General features: G+C 35.2%; 1 protein-coding gene across 5 annotated transcripts in view; it reads right to left on the minus strand.

The window, feature by feature from the left end:
* The window catches only part of Ncoa7 (nuclear receptor coactivator 7), a 144,013-nt gene that overhangs the window by 33,864 nt on the left and 90,836 nt on the right, over positions 1–19,313 (minus strand). For 4 of the 5 annotated variants that reach the window (XM_071613058.1, XM_071613059.1, XM_027947378.2 and 1 more), the window contains 6 exons: positions 19,148–19,255; positions 14,920–15,033; positions 14,285–14,410; positions 12,683–12,867; positions 7,510–8,546; positions 6,683–6,851 (listed from right to left, as the gene is read on the minus strand). In XM_071613058.1, the coding sequence (XP_071469159.1) occupies positions 6,683–6,851; positions 7,510–8,546; positions 12,683–12,867; positions 14,285–14,410; positions 14,920–15,033; positions 19,148–19,255 (1,739 nt within the window). The remainder of the gene's footprint in view (positions 1–6,682; positions 6,852–7,509; positions 8,547–12,682; positions 12,868–14,284; positions 14,411–14,919; positions 15,034–19,147; positions 19,256–19,313) is intronic. The other variant, XM_027947379.2, reaches the window with a different exon arrangement.

Raw genomic sequence — 19,313 nt, forward strand, 5'->3', positions numbered from 1 at the left:
GGTTTGGCTATTCCAGGTTTTTATTATTCTAAGTGAATTTTAGAACTTCCTTTTCTAGCTCTGTTAAGAATGCCATTGGTTGGCTGGGGTTGTGGCTCAGTGGTAGAGCGCTCGCCTAGCACTGGTGAGGCCCTGGGTTCAATCCCCAACACCACATAAAATAAATAAATAAATAAAGATATTGTGTCCAACTACAACTAAAAAATAAATATTAAAAAAGAATGCCATTGGTATTTTGATGAGGATTGCACTGAATCTCCATAATGCTTTTGGTAATATGATTATTTAGTAATATTAATTCTGCCTATCCATTAGCATGGGAGGTCTTTTCATCTTCTTGGGTTTTCTTCAATTTCTTTCTTCAGTTCTATAATTTTCATTGTTAGATATCTTTCACATCCTTGGCTAGAGTATAGGATCATATCATGTACAAACAGTGATAATTTGATTTGTCTCTGATCTTAATTTTTCCTTCCTTCTATTGGTTTTGAAGTTGGTTCATGTTTTTCAGAGGATTTGAGATACATCATTAGGCCATTTGTTTGGTATTTTTCTGATTTTCTTATGTAGGAAGTCATAGCTATAGATTTTTCCCTCTTAAAACAGCCTTCGTTATATCCCAAAGTTTCTGGCTGGTTTTATCACTATTCTTGATTCTATTTTTTTTTTTTTTACATTCTATCCTGATTTCATACATCTTTCAGAAGTGTACTATTCAATATCCAGGTGTTCATATAACTTCTGTAGGGTTTTTTAGTGTTGACTTCTAATTTCATTCAATTATGATCAGCTAAGATGCAAGGAATTATTTTTTTTCTTTTTCTTTCTTTCTTTCCTTTTTTATTTTTTTGTATTTTCTAAGAATTGCTTTGTGACCTAAATTATATTTTTTGGAAAAGTTTCCAAGAGCAGCTAAAAAGGAAGTGTGTCTGGCTGTTGTTGGAAGAAACATTTTATAGATGTCTATTAACTCTATTTGAGACCATTTACATTCAATTTTACTATATAGAGATGTTTGTTATTTCCTGCCATTTTAATTAATTTATAATGTTTAATTCTGTCCTGTTTCTCATTTGCTTAGCTACTCTTCAAATGAGAACTGTCCAATTGTGAGCTTTGTGGTTTGTTTTTTATTTTTTTCTGTATGAAGTATTTCTTTAAGTACTTTCTGTAGGGCTGGCTTAATAGTTATGAAATCTTTTAGTTTCTGCCTATCTTGGAAGGTTTTAATTTACTTCCATTCTGAAGCATAGCTTTGCTGGATGTAACAATCTTGGTTGATAGCTATTTTCTTTTTTAATTTTTTTTAGGTATAAATGTCAGTAGAGTATATTTTGGCATATTATACATACTTGGAATATAATTTATACTAATTAGAATCCCACTCTTGTGGTTGTACATGACGTGGAGTCAGACAGTTCCTTAACGGAAAAGGAAATGTGACAGAGAAATAAAAGAAAGTTTAGAATGTTGAAAATGTGAACAGAGAAAATGCAGAAGAGATGTAGCAAGTGGTGACTATAAAGGAGGAGGAGGAAAATTAGAATAAAAAAAAAGACAAGTAAAAGAAGAAAGAGAGAACATGAAAATGTGGATGTTAGTGGGAAGAGAAAGAGAAATGAGAAATAAGCAAACAAAAACAAAACCTAAAAATAAACAAAACCCCTAACATTCAAAATACCAGGAAAAATAACATAAAAATGAGAAAAAATGCACAGAGAGAGAAAGAGCCACAAACCAATTTATATGTGTGTGTGTGTTATAAAGATGGATGAACTCCCAGGATGGGGCTGCTGCAGAATTCTATGAGGGGAGTTCTGGTGGCTGGGGCTTGAGTAGAATCAAGCATTAGTGACTTTGTTGGCTAGTGCCTGCTCTGGAGAGATTAGATCAATATACCCCTAGGACCAGGCAGATGCTGATCTCTGCTAGGAGTCTAGATCTCAGGAACTTCCTAAGAGTTCTTCTTACAGAGCAGAAGAACCAACCTTTCACAAGTCTTACATACTCTGCTGAACACTGCCTTCCCAGGCTTTGTCCCTGAGTGTATTCATGCTCACCTGTTAGTTTCCTGACCCTCTTCAGCTCCACCTGAGGTCTGCTAGGTACACCCTAGGCCACAGGGCAGGCACTTTCTGAGAAAGTATGGCAATATTTGCTACAATCTCTTGGCTCCTGCAGCAGCTCCCACCTCAGTTCTCTGTTTGCCAGTAGAGAAATAGCACTTTTCAAACAACAGTCTTTGAATCTACTAAGTTCAGGCTGCTTTTCTGATCTAAAGGGTTCTTCTGTGCCACATTTGTCTGTTGTGTTTCTCTCTGTTTGTATTATCATTCCCCTTTGTGGTGAACCCATGGGGTATGCTGTTGACTTGGCTTCTTGTTCTTTGCTCAATGCACCTGCATTTCTGAGTCTCTAAAGAGACTGTCTGATACTGAATTTCAGTGAATTCCCTCTTTCACTCACTTTGCTGAGAAAAAAAGTACTCCTGCAAGTGCCCTCTAATCTGACATCTTGAATCTCCTGGAACAATTTTCAATAGCTTTTCATAAGGTATTCAGGTAAGGTCTCAGGCTTATTTATCTAGAACTAGCCCAGTGCTTGTCAGGAAGTCTGCACACAACAATTATTTGTTCAAATACGACCTAATTGCTTAGTCCTCAAAATGACCAATTTTTCAAAGTAAGAAATTATGTTTTGCAGGGATAAAGCATTTCATTCATTTCCTAGTGATTCCCATTCATGTCTGCCTGATTCTGGGGACCATTAGGTAATGGGGCAGCCCATGACTCCATAACTTTTTCAGACCAGAGGATATTGTCTTCTTATATCTTAGATAGTTTCTAGCAGAGGCTTACACAAAGTGAAAGTGCAAAAATAAATTCTTGTTAATACAACCTTACTGCTTACAGTATTCTATCCATTGAGGATTACTTCCAAATAACACCAATGCTCCCATAGGAATGTTTCATTTTTATAGATAAATTCCTTGCAAAAAGTGTTTTAAAATATTAGGAATTAGTAAAGGAAATAGTATATGTGGATGAGCAAATTCTATGAGTATAATCAAGTATAATAAAGTTTTAAGTACAAAATCAAATTCCTATATTATGGAGCTATTCAGTGTAAAGCAATTTTGTCATCCAGAGGATATTTGGCAAAGTCTGGAGACATTTTTGCTTGTCACAACTGCCAGAAGCTACTGGTAACTAGTGGGTAAAGGCAATGGATATTGCTAATTATCCTATAATTCATAAGCTACCCCCAATCCCACTAACATTACAACAACTAAAAATCCTATATAAGCATATAGGCTAAGCATCTCTAATCCAAAAATTAGAAATGTGAAATTTTTTGAATGTCATTCATGTTGGCACTTGAAAGTTCCAGATTTCAAATGTGCAGATTTCAGGTTTTTGGAATAGGAATTCTCATCTGGTAAAGCCTATGCAAATATTCCAAAATTGAAAAAAACTAAAATCTGAAATACTTCTAATTTTGAACATTTTGTAAAAGGGCTTCTGAATCTGAACTAGACTACTAAAATAGGAAGGAATTATCTACTGCCCTCAGGGCTAAATGAGAGAGAAAACAGAAAAATCCAGGATCATCCAGGTATATATGTCAAATTCTGGAAATTTTATAAACATCCCAAGCACACCACTATTATCCTCAGCTGATTCAAGAGAAGTATCCTGATTCTGTACATTGTAAAGAAAGGAGAAATTAGGTAGAGTTAATTTTTTAGTAAAAATAACAAAGAATAAGAAAGCAAACATTTTTAGAAAGGTATCAGGAACAACAGAAAAGAAGAGTAAAACAAAGATTTTTTGAGTTTTGTCAACATCAAAATATTATTTTCCTGTGACAGGAAGCTTTTGTGTATTGTATGAGCTAAGAAGACCAGCCTCTTGAGAACAAGTTGCCACATCTATAAGGTCTGTGAGAAGACGCTGTAACCTAGGAAGGGAGCTACTGTTAGGGTGAATTCACTCTGCTGCTGAAATTCCAACAGATGCACCCGTGTATTAAATAGAAAGCAAGATGAAATATTCAGTTTGATGTAGAAAAGAAATCCAGAAATTACCATCTGTTTGAGAAAAATATTGCATGCCTCTTTCTAGCTCCTCCTTAAGGACTTCTGTTGAGATTTAAATTCTGAAGAATTTCAGAAATTGGAATAAAAAAACGAATTTATTTCCTACTGTGCATTTGGAAGTGTAAGTGGGAATTTACTATAGGACTGCTCCATCTGTACCCTTTTAACCTAAAATGTGGGTTCCTTTAAAGCAAAAAGATAAGGAAATACAAAAGGAAACAATTACAACAAAATTTCCTAAAATCTACATGGAAACCAAAAAAACTCCCCAAAACCCCACAAAAAAACCTATTATCATTAAAAAATATAATGGAGGCAGCATAAGGATTCCAAAAAAAGTTTTATTAATAATTCACTCAAGAAAGAAAACTATTCTTTTAAGTATAAAATCAAATTCAAAAGAAATGTAAGTCACAGACACTATAAATTACAGTATAACAGAATGCAGGTAGTGACCTACTTTAAAAAACTCACAGAAGTCACTTGTATAAGAGGTCAAAGAGAAGCACTTTTTAGTACTTAGAATTTCTTCTGGGTTAAAAAGTGACAGCCCAACAATCACATGTGTAGGATTGCTATAACTATTCTATAAGAGTTCTTGGTACACACAGTCCTGTTAAAGAAAATACAATGGAAAAAATTTTCGAATACTATGAACAATGCATTTTCCCAGAAAAAAAAATTATATATAGATGATTTTTTCTGATAAAGAATGAAAGTCCCCACAAACCACAACGTAGCTGAAAGTTTTGGTGATGTTTTTCTCACCTATAAAATCAAAAATTGGCCTAAATCTCAAAGATACTGTTTAATTTTGAAATTCTAAATTTAGTACTCTAATGTTAAGAGGGCTTGAGAAATTCACATTGTTTGTGTTGAAACAGTTTTCAGTAGTATTACTAGTTTAAAAGCTCAACAAGATACAGTGGAGGCTGCAGACACAAGTAGAAGACTATATTACATTAATGCAAAATTATTATTATGCTTAATGTCCATATTAATGTGGATTTATTTATAAGAAAAAACCTATTTGAAAATTCATTAATAAAAATCCATTTTTTTGCATTGACCTATTAATTTATTCAAAATGAGCCAACTCCCCTGATAAGAATTATCATCCTGCGTAATAGTCATCCAGAAGATGTGCCCTCACTTGGAATTAATTTTGCTTTATGGAAATTCATGCTAAGGAAGCTGGCTGAGTGATTTTTTTTTCTTGGCAGATGTGTTAGTTGAAAGATCTGCCCAGATGAAGATGTCTGATGACTAGTCAAGAAAAGCAAAGATATGTGGGATTCATAGTCAAAAGTGACTGCAAGTCCTTTGTAAAGACAGTTTTACTCTAACACATAACAAAAGGAAAACATGTTTTTCTGAAGAAAAGAGTTTCTTTCTTTCTCTTTTTTTTTTTTAAATCATAAGCATATCCTCAGTGATATACTGTTGAAGAATTTCTAGGACACCATTTCTGCTATCTTAGACTGTCACAAAATCAAGAAAGTATCTTTGGTAATTTAAAAATACAAATCTCTCAGCACTCCATGTTCACTGGAGCACTATTCACAGTGACCAAGATGCAGAGTCAACCTGAATGCCCATCAATGAATCAGTGTAAAGAAATTGTGTTACACACACACACACACACACCATGCAATATTAGTTAGCTATAAAGAGAATTAAATCTTGTCATTTGCAGCGGTGCAAATGAGCCTGGAGGGCATTATGTTAAGTGATAAGTCAGGCACAAAAAGATAAGTATCAAATGTTCTCATATATGTGGAAGCTAAAATGGTAGATGTTCTAGAAGAATAGAACTGTGGTTGCTGGAGGCTGGTCAGGGTGTGAGGCGGGGGATAGAGAAAGGTTTGCAAATGGGAACAAAATTATAGTTAGGTAGGAGCAATAAGTTCTAGTGTCCTATAGCAGAGTAGAGTGATGACAGTTCACAGACATATGCTGCTAGAAGAGAGGAATTTGAATGTTCCCAATCCCAAGAAATGATAAATGTGAAACACCAGCTCTATCCCTTAAACAATACCCACAACAAACAATTATTGTGTATCAATTTAAAAATAAATGTTAAAAAATAAAAATACCAATCCCTCTGAAGGTACAGTCCCTTGATCTACGTATGTGCCACGTTTCATGTACTGAGTTTCTAGTGCTGAGTCACAGATGTACCCTCCATAAGGCCAAAGAATATTTATTTACTTCCCTACCATTAAAGCACTTGAAAAATTATAATAAATCCTGCCTCTTTACTGCACTTAGACAGGTTTGGATCTGCTCCATGGTGTTCTTTTATTTTCACAGAAGAGCACTTCCAAACCCTGGCACTGGAGACGATCTATATCTTCCTTCATTTAAAAATCAACTGCATGGGAAGTTAATGTGCACAGCACCTATGATGACATCATGTTAGCTATGTCAAACCACCCTTTAGCAGAAAGCCATCCAATATCCTTCTAGAAACTCCACAATCTTTAAGACAAGGTTCTTATTGAAGAATAAAAAGTAAGATAAGGAATATCCAAATGCAATTAGAATCTAACCAGCAAATTTTCTCATCTCACTCATACTTACCTTTCCCGCGGAACAGCAAACCAGTACTCTGGCTGCTTTCTTCGTTTGCTGTACTGCTGGACCATGGCGGCAGTGTGAGTGGCAAAGGATTTTCTCATTGGTTTTCCCACTTTGATACACAGAAACATGGGTGGGGTCTTGCTCTTTTCTTCTTTTGAAGGAAGAATATCTGAATCACAGATGAATGAAACCTCCCTCAATACTGACAAAATTGGTGACAGTAAACTTCAACATACAAAGAATAGCATACAATCCCTCTTAGTGATGGAAAGTCATAGCATAGGGCATGAACACCATTTGGCTACTTCATATTAGATCTAATAAATTTTCCAGACCTCCTTAAGCACAGAGGAAAAAACTTTACATGTTTCAAATTGGTATATAACAAATATGTGCTACATACCGGAAATAAGCATAAAAACCAACTTAACAGCAAATAATGTAGAATTGTGACAATCCACAAGGGTATGTATTAATAAATGATATCAGGACCCGATTTTGCCACAGTGCAATTCAGTTTAGAATTGAAATCTCTTCAAAATCATTTTAAACCCTTTTAGATTCACAAATCTAACATAAAAAGGAAAACAACTTGAAAGATATTTTACAAAATAAACTGCTTTTTAAATAGAAATCTGTTATAGTTCAAGTTCCAAAACATACCATATTTTGTGATTTTTCCCTAATCATTGATGCTAATAGTAAGGAAGTACTCGATTGAGAAAACACTACTCTCAAATAATTGTATACATTTGCTATTACAGGGGCAAGTTTTAGAAAGGCAAATTATGCAACAGAACATAAAAATATTAGGAAAAACAGCTCACCTTCAATAGGTACCTGAATTCTCTTTAAAAGCCATAATTGAATTTCAGATTTATTATCCATTTGTGCACCTTGACAGATATTGTCCAGAGTAGAGTCCAAGGATTCTTTTACCATATTTTCTTCAGTATTGGTGTCTAGTTTCAGTGGAAGGGGCTCTCTCTCCTTTACCCATGTTTTATCTGGCTCTTTATTGCTCTCAGTTGTGGGGTCACCAGTCTGGGGAAGAGAACTACTAAGGGTGATGTCTATTCCCACTGGCTCAGTACTTTTGTGGTCACTTAATTCCTTCTTCTGCAAATTTTCAGATAACTGCGACCCTTCTTTATTCTTATTTAGGTAGTACTCAATGAGTTTAACTTTATCTAGATCTTCATGAATGTTCAGTGTGTGTTCCACCTGGCTTTCTGGGGAACCCGACTGCTTGTCCATTTCTGGCATTACATCTTGTTTCTCACAGGCTTCTAAGTCTAGGGCTCCCTTTAGCTCAGCATCACTCTCTACTTTTGAAAAGTTCAGGGCTGACTGCCCCTGCATGTCCATAGCAGAAGTGATTATTTGTGACTTAGCCTTCTTTCGTTTCTCGGGGTCAACCGAAAGGCATTCCTTCGATGGGTCTCTTTTGTCCATTCCACTCTCGGTTTGAGATGAAAGTTCTTCCAAGTCAACAAAGTCATCATCTTCCCCTAAAAGGGAATTTTCTTTGGCTGTAGATTCAAATGCAGTGCGCATGTCAGAAGGTTCCTTGCTGAGCTTAGTAACTACGGGAGATTGACTCAGGGTTGTCGCCTTAGTGGGTTCCAGTTTCTTTAATTTCCCTGACACCGAGCTACCTGAGGGCTTTGTATGTGTGAGTTCTGTTGACTTCTCCAGAGGTCCTGTTGATTTGAAATCCGAAGTCATCGTTCTTTCTCCGTTTTGCTGTCTTTTTTCCCTATTGACGGACTTGAACTTACTGAAGGGGTTGATATCCTTTTCTGAAGCCAGGTCTTCCCATTCTCCAGGCCTGTACAGAGGACAAAGATCCTGAGGTAGGTCACTGTTGGGGGAAAAATGGCGGGTGCACATGGAATGTTAAAAATAAAACCGAAAAACAAAATGGAGGAAAGGAAAAAATTCAACAAAAAATAAAAACACAAACATACCATAAATTAAACTTACATTAAAATGATTTCAGAATAGGAAAAGGAAATCGAGAGACTGATTTCAAAATGAAATGTAAGTCAACTAAAGAAAATGACAAAAGAATGAATCAAGTGATTTGCTTCATGTACTAGAAGCACATGAATGGTTTTGGAAGTTATATGTGAACATGTAGATGTTATGCATATGATTTTAAAATATGAAACAATAACATTTCTAATTTTCATGAAGGAAAAGATGAAGGAGAGGAAATATTTTGGTACCAATAATGATAATTCCATTCAAAGCTTGGCCTTTTTATACAATAATGTAGAAAACAACTACATGAATTCTGAAAGGTGCCTATTTATTTCTGAAAGCTGCTTATTTAAGTGACTGACCTTCAACTACAACTTTAGGTTTCATAACCAGATGCTTCCAATAAGAAACAAAAAAACCCCAACCTATTACTCCCAAAGGAGATACAAAAAGAAACTTCCATTGTTACTGTGAAAAATAATACATAGTATAACTGTGAATATGGCAGTAGATCCATTTTATAGTTTAAGAATATTCCAAAAAGTAAGTTTCATAAAAGCTCTTATTTATAACACTTTAAGTTTCTTAAACATCTCTTTTATAATAATAACACTTTACGTTATGGCAATGGGGAAACTGATTGATCAGCTGTTATGTATAGTCCTGGGATCTTATTATCATTAGATGCGTGGCTGATGTTATTAATTTCCTTAATAACAGATGCTTTACAACCTAGATTTGAATTACACATAAATTTTTTTTAAATGTGGTCTCCTAAGTTCAAAATAAGTGGCAGGAAACATACACTTTTAAAATTATGACTAAAAATGTCTTGAGTAGCCCCACATTTCAACTTACCAGTATCAGTAGTGCTGCTGCTGGGTTCAAACAGAGATATAAAAACCCTTTATAAAAGTAACGTTCTCAATTTCAGAAATCATTTTATTTTCCTAAAAGGCCAGATCATTTTCAAGTAACACTTTATTATTCTGGCTCTGAGGTAAAGAATCATGACAATAAAGCAACAAAGTACCAGGCAGTTCTCAAATTACATGAAGATTGTTTCCCCAAAGTTATTTTATAAATCGCTGGCAGGGAATGTCCAGGCTTTTTCTAATACAAAATAAAGGCATATGTATTTGTTAAGTTATGATAAATGCCTTAGAAAGTATCCTTATTTCATTATTTATTTTAACTCAATAAGCATTCATTGAACCCCTAAGTGTCACATTCTAAAATATGATTGCAACAGAGTCTCTGTGCTACAGGAAGTGACACAAAATGTTCTGATCAACACTACCATCCCAGGAGATATTAAAGACGCTTCAGTTCTAGAATCAAATAAGTTAGTGCATAGCATGATCTCCATGTTGGAACTCAAAATTTAATTTGGCATATTAAAGATTGTAAGAAGTGCTACAAGAAAGAAACCCAGCTCTTCACAGACTTGACTAATAAGCAAAGTTTTCTTCCATAAACATTCAAGCCCCTTTCCCACCTGTTCCTTCCCTGTGGAACATGACAGCACATTCAAATGCACTCTGATTAGCCTCCTAAATTACCTTGTCCACCCCCTCTGCTTGTTCTTCTACCTAATCCAAACTGCCAATTCCCTACTTGGGACTAATTTAACCATCTGCTTTTTTCTGCACTGCAGCTGCCAAGCACTGCTGGGGCACAGTGTACAATGGTGTCAACTGGCTCAGTTGTTAATTAATGTTTTTCTAGACTCAGCCAGGCATCTAATGATGATCGATGATCCCTTCAGTTGTTCTCTTCCTCATCTCTGTGGCAGCTGGAGTTATAAAATGCCTCCCACACCTCAAAAATATTAATATAAAACCTGAAAGTGAGACTAGGAAGACTTTATACACTCTTAAAAATCACATGCTGCAGCTAGACAGTTTGTACTCATTTTACAGTTAAACTTGTAGGAAAAATGACATTTTAAGCAATTTTGAATTTTTAAATAATTGATGCAATTCTGAAGATAATAAAAAGCTCGTTTATATTGATTGCACGCACACATTCTGTTTTGTTCATTTGTGCAGATGTTGCTCATTAGACTAAACACCTTCCCTGCATCTGTGGCAGAAATTAATGGACAACCCTGATATAACTTTAACAAATTAGGAGCCAATTCCTGACTTTCCTTTCTTCCCCCACTCTCAGCATTATCTCTATATTCTAGATCATTAAGCATAATCTTACAGTAAGAAAATCTTTCTGTAAAAATATACCTTTCCTTTGTATTATTAAGCAGAATTTAATATCCTTGGCCGAAGAACAATAGTATTACTCTATTAGGAGCCCTCATCTGGCAAGAAATGTTTCTTTTGATGGCCATCAACTTCCAAACTAAACTATATTTTTACCTCTTTCTTATCTCCTCTTATTGCCGAGAGCCCAATATACACTCCTTCTTTCCAAAACCAGCTCCTTCACTTCCTTTCCTCCTCATCTAAGATTCCAAGGCAGCTGGACATTCACTCACATGGTTTCTTATGGAATGCTGCATGCACAGTTGTATGTAGTACCATTTAATCATTAATTCTTGTCCATGTGTCTGTGACATCAGTAGAATGCAGGCTCCTCTAGGGCCCTGACCCACTTGTCTTCATATCCTTGGCACAATAAGGCACACTGAAAGCCTCAATACTTATGGATAGATAACAAGATTCCCATGGAAGAATAAGCAGAGTTTCAGATATAAACTATGAGTTCCAGTAATAACACTCCACATTTATCAAGGTAATTTACTAAGAGTTTGGGTATTTCAATGTATTTAGTTCTATAAGCTGAAGAATACTATTGGCTTCAATTTACAGATGAGGAAACTGAGGCATGAGACTGATTAATGTGAGCATGTCGAAGAGCCATAAGTGGCAGAGCCAGGGGAATCCAATGTGGTCCTAGGCTTACTTATCATGCAGTTTGCCTTACCTGCTACACCTCCTAAATTCCTCAATGAATATTTCTGACCAGAGAATTTAGAAACTCCCTCAGTGTTCACATTCTTAGAGAGTCTTCAGTGGTTTAGGCTTAAAGGGGCTGAAAAGGTCAGATGATAAGAACTGTAGGAGTCCCAGGGAAACAGCTGGTATAAACCCCTAGGGACCTTATGTCTAGGTTAGTTCCCTAGTTACCTCCCTTCTTTGCCTATGAATCTCAGGGACTAATTCCCTTTGTACTGTTAGGACCTGCTGCTGAGGGCCTCTACCTTCTAAAGACTTTTATTGCTGACATTTATAGAGAAACAGACACATTGGAGACAGGACTGTTGAAATCAGATTATTACTGTAATCAATTCTTTGGGCTTTCTTAACCCGTCTTCTTTCTTCATGGGGAGCTTCCCCTCTTTCTAATTTTTAAAAAATAATAAACTCAGTGTTATAAGGCAAAAGTAATCAGGACTAAAATAATATTCATCTACATTTCATAGAAAAAGTAAGAGTATCCCTCTTTCTTCACACCACCTAAGACCGTCTAGCCACAGTGCAGGTGGCTCCAACCTGTCCACTCAAACCCTTCTTCGTGCACGATCCAGGGCAGAAAAGAGCTAGGAAGACTAGCTGTCTGAGAACTTAACTGATGATGAACATAGCTCTTAGCAATCCAACCCAGAAGAAAACATTATTATCTTACTGGTAATCAAACTAAAATTCTTTCAGAGTAATTTCATTTCTTCTTCAATAAATTTATTAAGAACATGCATTGCTTTTCAGAAAAAGCCAAGCAAATATAATTTTTACTGGTATTAGCAATTGTTGACTTTTTGCTTTTCTCCTGTAGCCCTTCTATGTTCAATTTTCTTATATAATTACCTTAATCACTTCCAGTTCTCTTTATTCTATGTAGTGTACACATTTTCTAGCTTTCAAGTCACCTCGGCACAACCCCTTGCTTCTATGAACCCTCTCACTTCTGCAAATGCACTCCCTTCTGAATTGTACATAATTCTTTCAACACTTCCCTTTTTTTTTTTTTTCTGGAAAGGAAAAAAATGGCTCTTACGATGGCAAGGCATCTTTGATCTTCATGTGGGAAATGTCATTATAGAGGGCAATAGAAACCACTTCTTCCATGGGGCAGATGAGGCCGTACTCCTCACACCCATTTTCAATGACCAGGGGATCAGACTTATGAGGGTCAAACATGATGTTGTTAGGAGTGACAATCATGACACCTCCAACCACACCCTGTAGGAGAAAAAGACAGAATTACTTTGGGCAGAAATGTTTCCCACAACCATTCCAGACACTTTAATTAACTCACACTGCCACTCCATTGACTCTGTGGACCACAGTTTCCCATGTGACAATCACATCCCCTCTAGACAAACAGGCTAAAGAAATGCAATGTTGGGTGCTGGGTGGGGAGGCAGAGAAAACAGACTTGCCTCACTGTGGCAATGAACCAAGCCTGGTTTTAGAAGAGCTGCAACAGAACAAATGTGGTGTGATTCTCGTTCAGACATGCATGTCTCAGATTCTAGAGTTCCATGTCTGAAAAATGAGAGGGGTTGTCCCAAGGGCTTTCCTGATCATGAACATGGAGTTTTACAATCCACTCAGCAAGTCTTTACTGTATGTCCAGTGTTACAGCAGGAGAATCAGGATCATGGTGCCAAAAAACAATACCAATATTTTTCTCTAAAATGTTTAGAAAGCCCACATCCAGCAAAATTCAACATAAATAGGAATATAAAAATAGCTGCGTGTGTTATGGAAATTAAAAGCCAAAAGCAATAGCTTAAGTCTGACACTTGGCCAGATATCATTATAGTAGACCATACTGGCTAGTGAGACAGTATCCAGGAACAGGGGATACAAGTAACTCCCTGTAGGTAAATAATTTTTTGATATTCTTAATGTATCTAGTAATCATCTTTATGAAAATTTTTACACTTTGGGCATTATTCATTCTTACTTGTAAAAGTTACAAATGCACACTAATAACATATTTTCTGACTATTTGAAACCTGATATAAGTTCTCTCCTATGAGCACAGGATATTAACATAGCCCCTTCTTCAGAGGCTAGTTAAAGACCAACAACCAAAAACCAAAGGCATGACATAGCAGACAGTATTTTTAACATTAGCATTTCCAGCAGAAACACAAGCTGAAAGCTTCTCATTTTTGAGATTAGGTAATAAGTTCTGTACAGGGATTCTCTCTTTTAATTGTGCAACATTCTGTTGGTTAAATTTTATTATTGTTCCTATTTTATAGATAAAAAAATGGGAGCTTAGAAATTTTAAATACCTTGCCTGTGGTCTCAGAGCTACTGGATTGTGGAAGTGAAATTTAAATTCAGTGAGTCTGATGCCCCTGTTTGCTGTTAAACATATAGTATACTGTCTCCCTGGCAATTTATAGGTCAAGAACTGAAAGATAAATCAGTTCAAGGTCACATGGAATCACATTTTAACCCAATGATCATATTTCCCTCAATAAAATGCCAGGCACCCAACAGAGGAAAACATATATTTGTCAAATCTTAACCTTAAACTTTGCATAAAATATTTTAATTTCCCCTTCTTTCCAGTAATTTGTAACCTTGTTTGATTTTCCATAGATTCCAAGAAAAAGAAATAAATAACACTGGCATATACCTTTCCATCAGTGAAGTATCGACAATTCATTTTTAGAAATTTCACCACTCCTGGCTCATCTTCTTCAGAAGTAGACGATAAGACTCTTTCAATGGGTTTTAAGGCCTTTCTTGCTAAGTCAGCATCCTAATGAATGCAAAAATTTTCAAAATCAAATAAAAGCATTTTAAAACAAATTACATGTATAAAACAGCACATAAGTTCCCCTATAAGTAAACTGTTTCTGTTTAACTTGAACATAAAAAGGCAAATGTTCATTGTCTTTCAAAAATATCACAAATATATCAATAGGTATCTGAATAAAATGAAGATTTTTAAAAATATATGAACCCCTAAACTGGCTCATTAAGTGTCTTAAAAAATAACCTGAATGGAAGAATTTATAGATTCCTGATTTAAATTCCCTAGAAAAAGAAGGAGTATAAATAATCTGTCCACCTTGTTGGGAGTTTAACTTTATACTTTCACATAAGGCATGCACTTTTACCTTTGAGACCTTATATGTGAACTGGTCTGTCTTGGAGAAGATGCATTCTCTGAGCTAATATAATCTTGTGAAAAATAACATTGGATTCTACGACTCACAAAAAATTCTTTCTGATAAAAATGAACTTCAATGTATGACATATACATACAGGCAGTTTATCATATTCTGCATCTGATGATGAAGGAGAGACAGTAGCACCAGGACTAGATGATGATAGCCTTAAAGTACTAGAAGGGAAGTTGGCATCTGGCACAAAAAGGACCTGAGAATGAGAAAAAAGAACTGAGTAAACACCAAAAACTTGTAAACCTCTAGCTAGTATTTAGAGACATCACTCTGCACAGGAGTATGCTCAGTACATGACAAATACCTGGGTAGCTTTCATGGAACTCATAAATAACATGGGGTCTTCTAGACAGATCCATATATGATACTTAGCAATAAGAATATGTACGGTGCCAAAGGCATATAGTAGGTACTGCAGGAGATAAAAAAGGGTGGAGTAAGGTTTTCCAAGCAAGCCATGTGAAGCAAGTGAGGTCTCCAACAAGCAGGGATTAGATGGAAGGGAGGGGAAAGCCTTCCAGGAAGGGAACTAATATAGATTGGGCATCCTTCACTTGAAATGCTTGGGGTCACAAGTGTTTCTGATTCAGGTTGTTTTTTTTTCCCCCAGATTTTGGAATATTTGTATAGACTTTACCTGTTAGGAATCCCTAATCTGAAATCCAAAATGTTTCAAATGTACTCGAACAGTTTCTGACTTTGAAGCATTCTGGATTTTGGTATTTGGATTAGGGTTGTTCAACCTGTAGTATAAGGGAATAGAGGAGAGAGAAGCATGGCATGTTTCTAAAAAGAACACCCGTGACAGGTAGAAATGGAACAAGTCCAGGCTAGATGACTCCAAGCAGGACTGAGTGGTAAAGTGGTGAGGTCCTTATATGATAAACTGTACAAAGTAATCCATAATCTCAACATTTTCTCTTCCATTGGTGCCTGGGTTATATAAAAATTAAAATATCACAAGTAGTATGAAATACCCACCTCCTGTAAAATAGTTTGGTTTATGAAATGCTATTATGATCCTGTCATCTTTTCAGCATATATCAAATATAATCTTAAAATGGTGACCTTCAATGTTATAAAACAGAGTTCAGAGCTAATCTTGTAACAATTGATCTCAGATCAATACTGTTATTTAGTGACTCCCATTCTTCCAATCATTTTAACTTTAGTTATTCAAATCTCACTTCAATCCAGAATAATTTGAGGCCAAAACAAAAAACACATTAATATAAAGGTCAGAATATTTAAATCAAGGTGATGTAAGATGAAGATTGATTACTATGAAAATGTATGCTTCAGAATTACTGAACATTCATTGATATGTGGGCAATAAAACCAGCTTGTGAATTTCGATACAATCAATGCAGAGGAAGGCATCAGGAATTAGCAGAATTCAATTTCCATAAGATAAAAAAAAAAAAAAAACCCAAAACAGTTTTTTAGAAGTACAAGTATTCTCCCATTCAGTCTCATTAATAAAAGAATATTCTACATTGAACTATTTGTACTTAATAATCTACTCATCCACTAACAGGAAACACAATGACCAGTACCAGAGGGCTGTTCTTTATAACAGCTTCCATATATAGGTCAATGTCAAATGACAAAGTTCAGAGTTCTTGAAAGTGGTTGACAAAGGACTAAACATATGTGATCTTAGTATACAATTTCTTATTTATCTTTTATAGCAAAACTAGAGGATGAATGGATGGGATTTTTCTTAAGCAATTCTCTATTAATACTAAAATGTTTATTATTTTGCACCTGAATGCTTGAAAAGTATCAGGTAACATATATTGAGATTCTGTTGTCTGACACATTCTCAATGGGATAAGGCCTAGCCTGAACAGCTAACAGCACTGTATATAGAGGTGTTGTGTGAAAGCTGGGAAGCTTACCCAGAGCACATGCTATCTCAACATGAAAGTGGGCCTGGATCACAGACATAGGTGAGGTTTTCCTACTGCCTCCAGAAAATAACTGTTTGCTCCAACACATAGGCCTATGGGGACTCAAGGTCCTAAAGTCCATTACCATAAAGTAAAGCTGCCATTTTAACCTGGAAAAAAATTTTAAGTATGTGCAGCCAAGGTGTCCTGTGAATGTAAAAACATCTTAAAATAATATCCATAGGGTAAATTTTGAGTGTTCTCAAGATAAACTACTTGGTAAAGTACATTCTTTATACATGTCCTCAAATTTGATATAAGTATCAGAATAAACTTAAGAATATTTTGCAAAATATTTTATGTCTCAGATTTTGTTTTTAAGTTTGTCTCATCTGTTTTTTGTCATGAAAGCCACAAAAATTCTAGAGTAAGATTTTAGTTCCAGGTAACCTCCTTTGAGGTCATGGTCACTGACCTAGTTAGACTAGTTTCTTCCTATCTCAAGGTGATCATCAAATTAGTGTTTAGAAGGGAAAGTCTCAAATTTTCTGTAACCAGAACAGATAAAACTGGTTTTGATTTATAAGATCTACTGAGGTGAGAGGTGCCTACCCCTCCAGGCACCAAGACAGAATATTTTAAAATCCTTGAAAGCAAAAGTCCATCTACAGTGTTAAAGTTCCTCAATCTTTCTAACTTTTCCTCAATTCCTTATCTTTGTCAGGAAAAAAAAAAAGTTATGAGATAAGACTCAGGACAACTAATAGCACATAACTGTTTAGTTCTATAAGGACTGGCCACTACAGTAAAGACTAAAAGGGGTTTTGAAGGGCTGGGGTTGTAGCTCAGTGGTAGAGTGCTCACCTAGAATGTATGAGGCACTGGGTTCGATCCTCAGCACAACATAAAAATAAAAACTAATTAGAGCTATTGTGTCCAACTACAACTAAAAAAAATAAATAAATAATTTTTAAAAATGGTATCTGAGATTAGTGGTCCAATACCTAACTTCAGAGAATAGGAGACTGAGATCCAAAAAGGGAAGTGACTTGCCTAGGTTCAATTGCCAATATAAGGCCAAATGGAAACAAAGCTTTGGGGATCCCATTTCTGATATTTTTACCAGTTATAGGCAGATTAAAACAGTCCTTGAATTCCTATTGGCTACTGGAGCTTCATTTAGTACCAATCAATTATTTTGCTACTGGAACTTCATTTAGTATGAATCGATTATTTTGTTTATGGATATAGTATAAAGAATTACCCTAAATTACTTTACTAAGTTCTGGGAGCTATAATCTTTGGTCTTGGACTGGTAAATACATGCCTAGATTCTCTGCTATGGGTCAGCTATACATTATGTAGCAATACCACAGATTACAAAATAAACCCAAGAATGAAGAGACTAGTATCTATTTTCTTCAAGATGAAAATTTATAAATTTCTTAAAAGTTTTAATGCAGATAGATTCCCCATCCTCCAGTTACTGGTACTGGCAGTATACTAATTTCTCCTTTTCATAAGAATATAAATACCTCAAACACTAACTAGCCAAATTGTAGTCTGCTGGTTTCATGTGCTGTCCTTGAAGGACATTGCCTGAATGATGTTTTACTTATAAGTAATATTATTTACCTTGAAAGAATTAAATGTCACTATGATGTAAAGATATACAAGATGCTCTAAAAAGTCAGCATTGGAACCCAAATGTGGGTTCCTATGAATGAGACTGGATACTTGACCTTAGTTAAGTGCTTTCAATGACTAAGTCATTTGAATATATTGGCTGACTGTAGTTTTAGAGTACAAATACCAGGATATCTTATCATGTAGAAGGCACCATAAAAAATTTACTGCATTAACCTAAAGTGACAAGATCATGCATTTACAATTTCAATCAGTTTAATGAATAAACTACTAAAACTTGGGGAAAAATTGGTGTGGTTTATTTTTGATGGTCCTGCCTAATGTCTTTGTCTTTAGTTGCATTGACCATTCTTGTTATGGTATCAAATTGAGAAAAAGATGACAAAAAATGTTGTCTTACTGAAAATAAAACAACAGCTACAATGTACCTCAAAGAAGGTGAATAAATTGAAATTCACTAAATTGAAATTCTGAATTAAGGATAGCTATCTAATATTTAAGAGGGAAAAAAGTTACATGAATTTAGAACTTCTCCTGATGAACTTAATTAATGATAGTGATAAGTGTGCCGATCATTTTCAAAGTATTAGCTTCTGAACAGTTCATAAGTATTAGGATGTTTTCAGAATTCTTGTATCTAAGGAAGATGAAAGATTGAAATGTACATTATCATTGATAATAATAGACTGACACTAATAGTAAAGCATTAAATATTGCAATAAAAGATAAATGCAAAATTTCTGAAGTGATACTCAACAGGAAAGTAATTACCTGGCCTGGAACAATAGTATGTGTGAAAAGTTTATTCAGTTCCACTAATTTATTGGGAGTGATGTTAAACTTCAGTGCTATGGAGTTTAAGGTGTCCTGGCTTCCAGCCTAGAATAACCAAACAAACAAGATTCAATATATAAACCAAAAAAAAAAAAAAAAAAAA

The sequence above is a fragment of the Marmota flaviventris genome, chromosome 6, assembly GCF_047511675.1.
Source record: "Marmota flaviventris isolate mMarFla1 chromosome 6, mMarFla1.hap1, whole genome shotgun sequence".
In the NCBI taxonomy this organism is placed as follows: domain Eukaryota; kingdom Metazoa; phylum Chordata; class Mammalia; order Rodentia; family Sciuridae; genus Marmota; species Marmota flaviventris.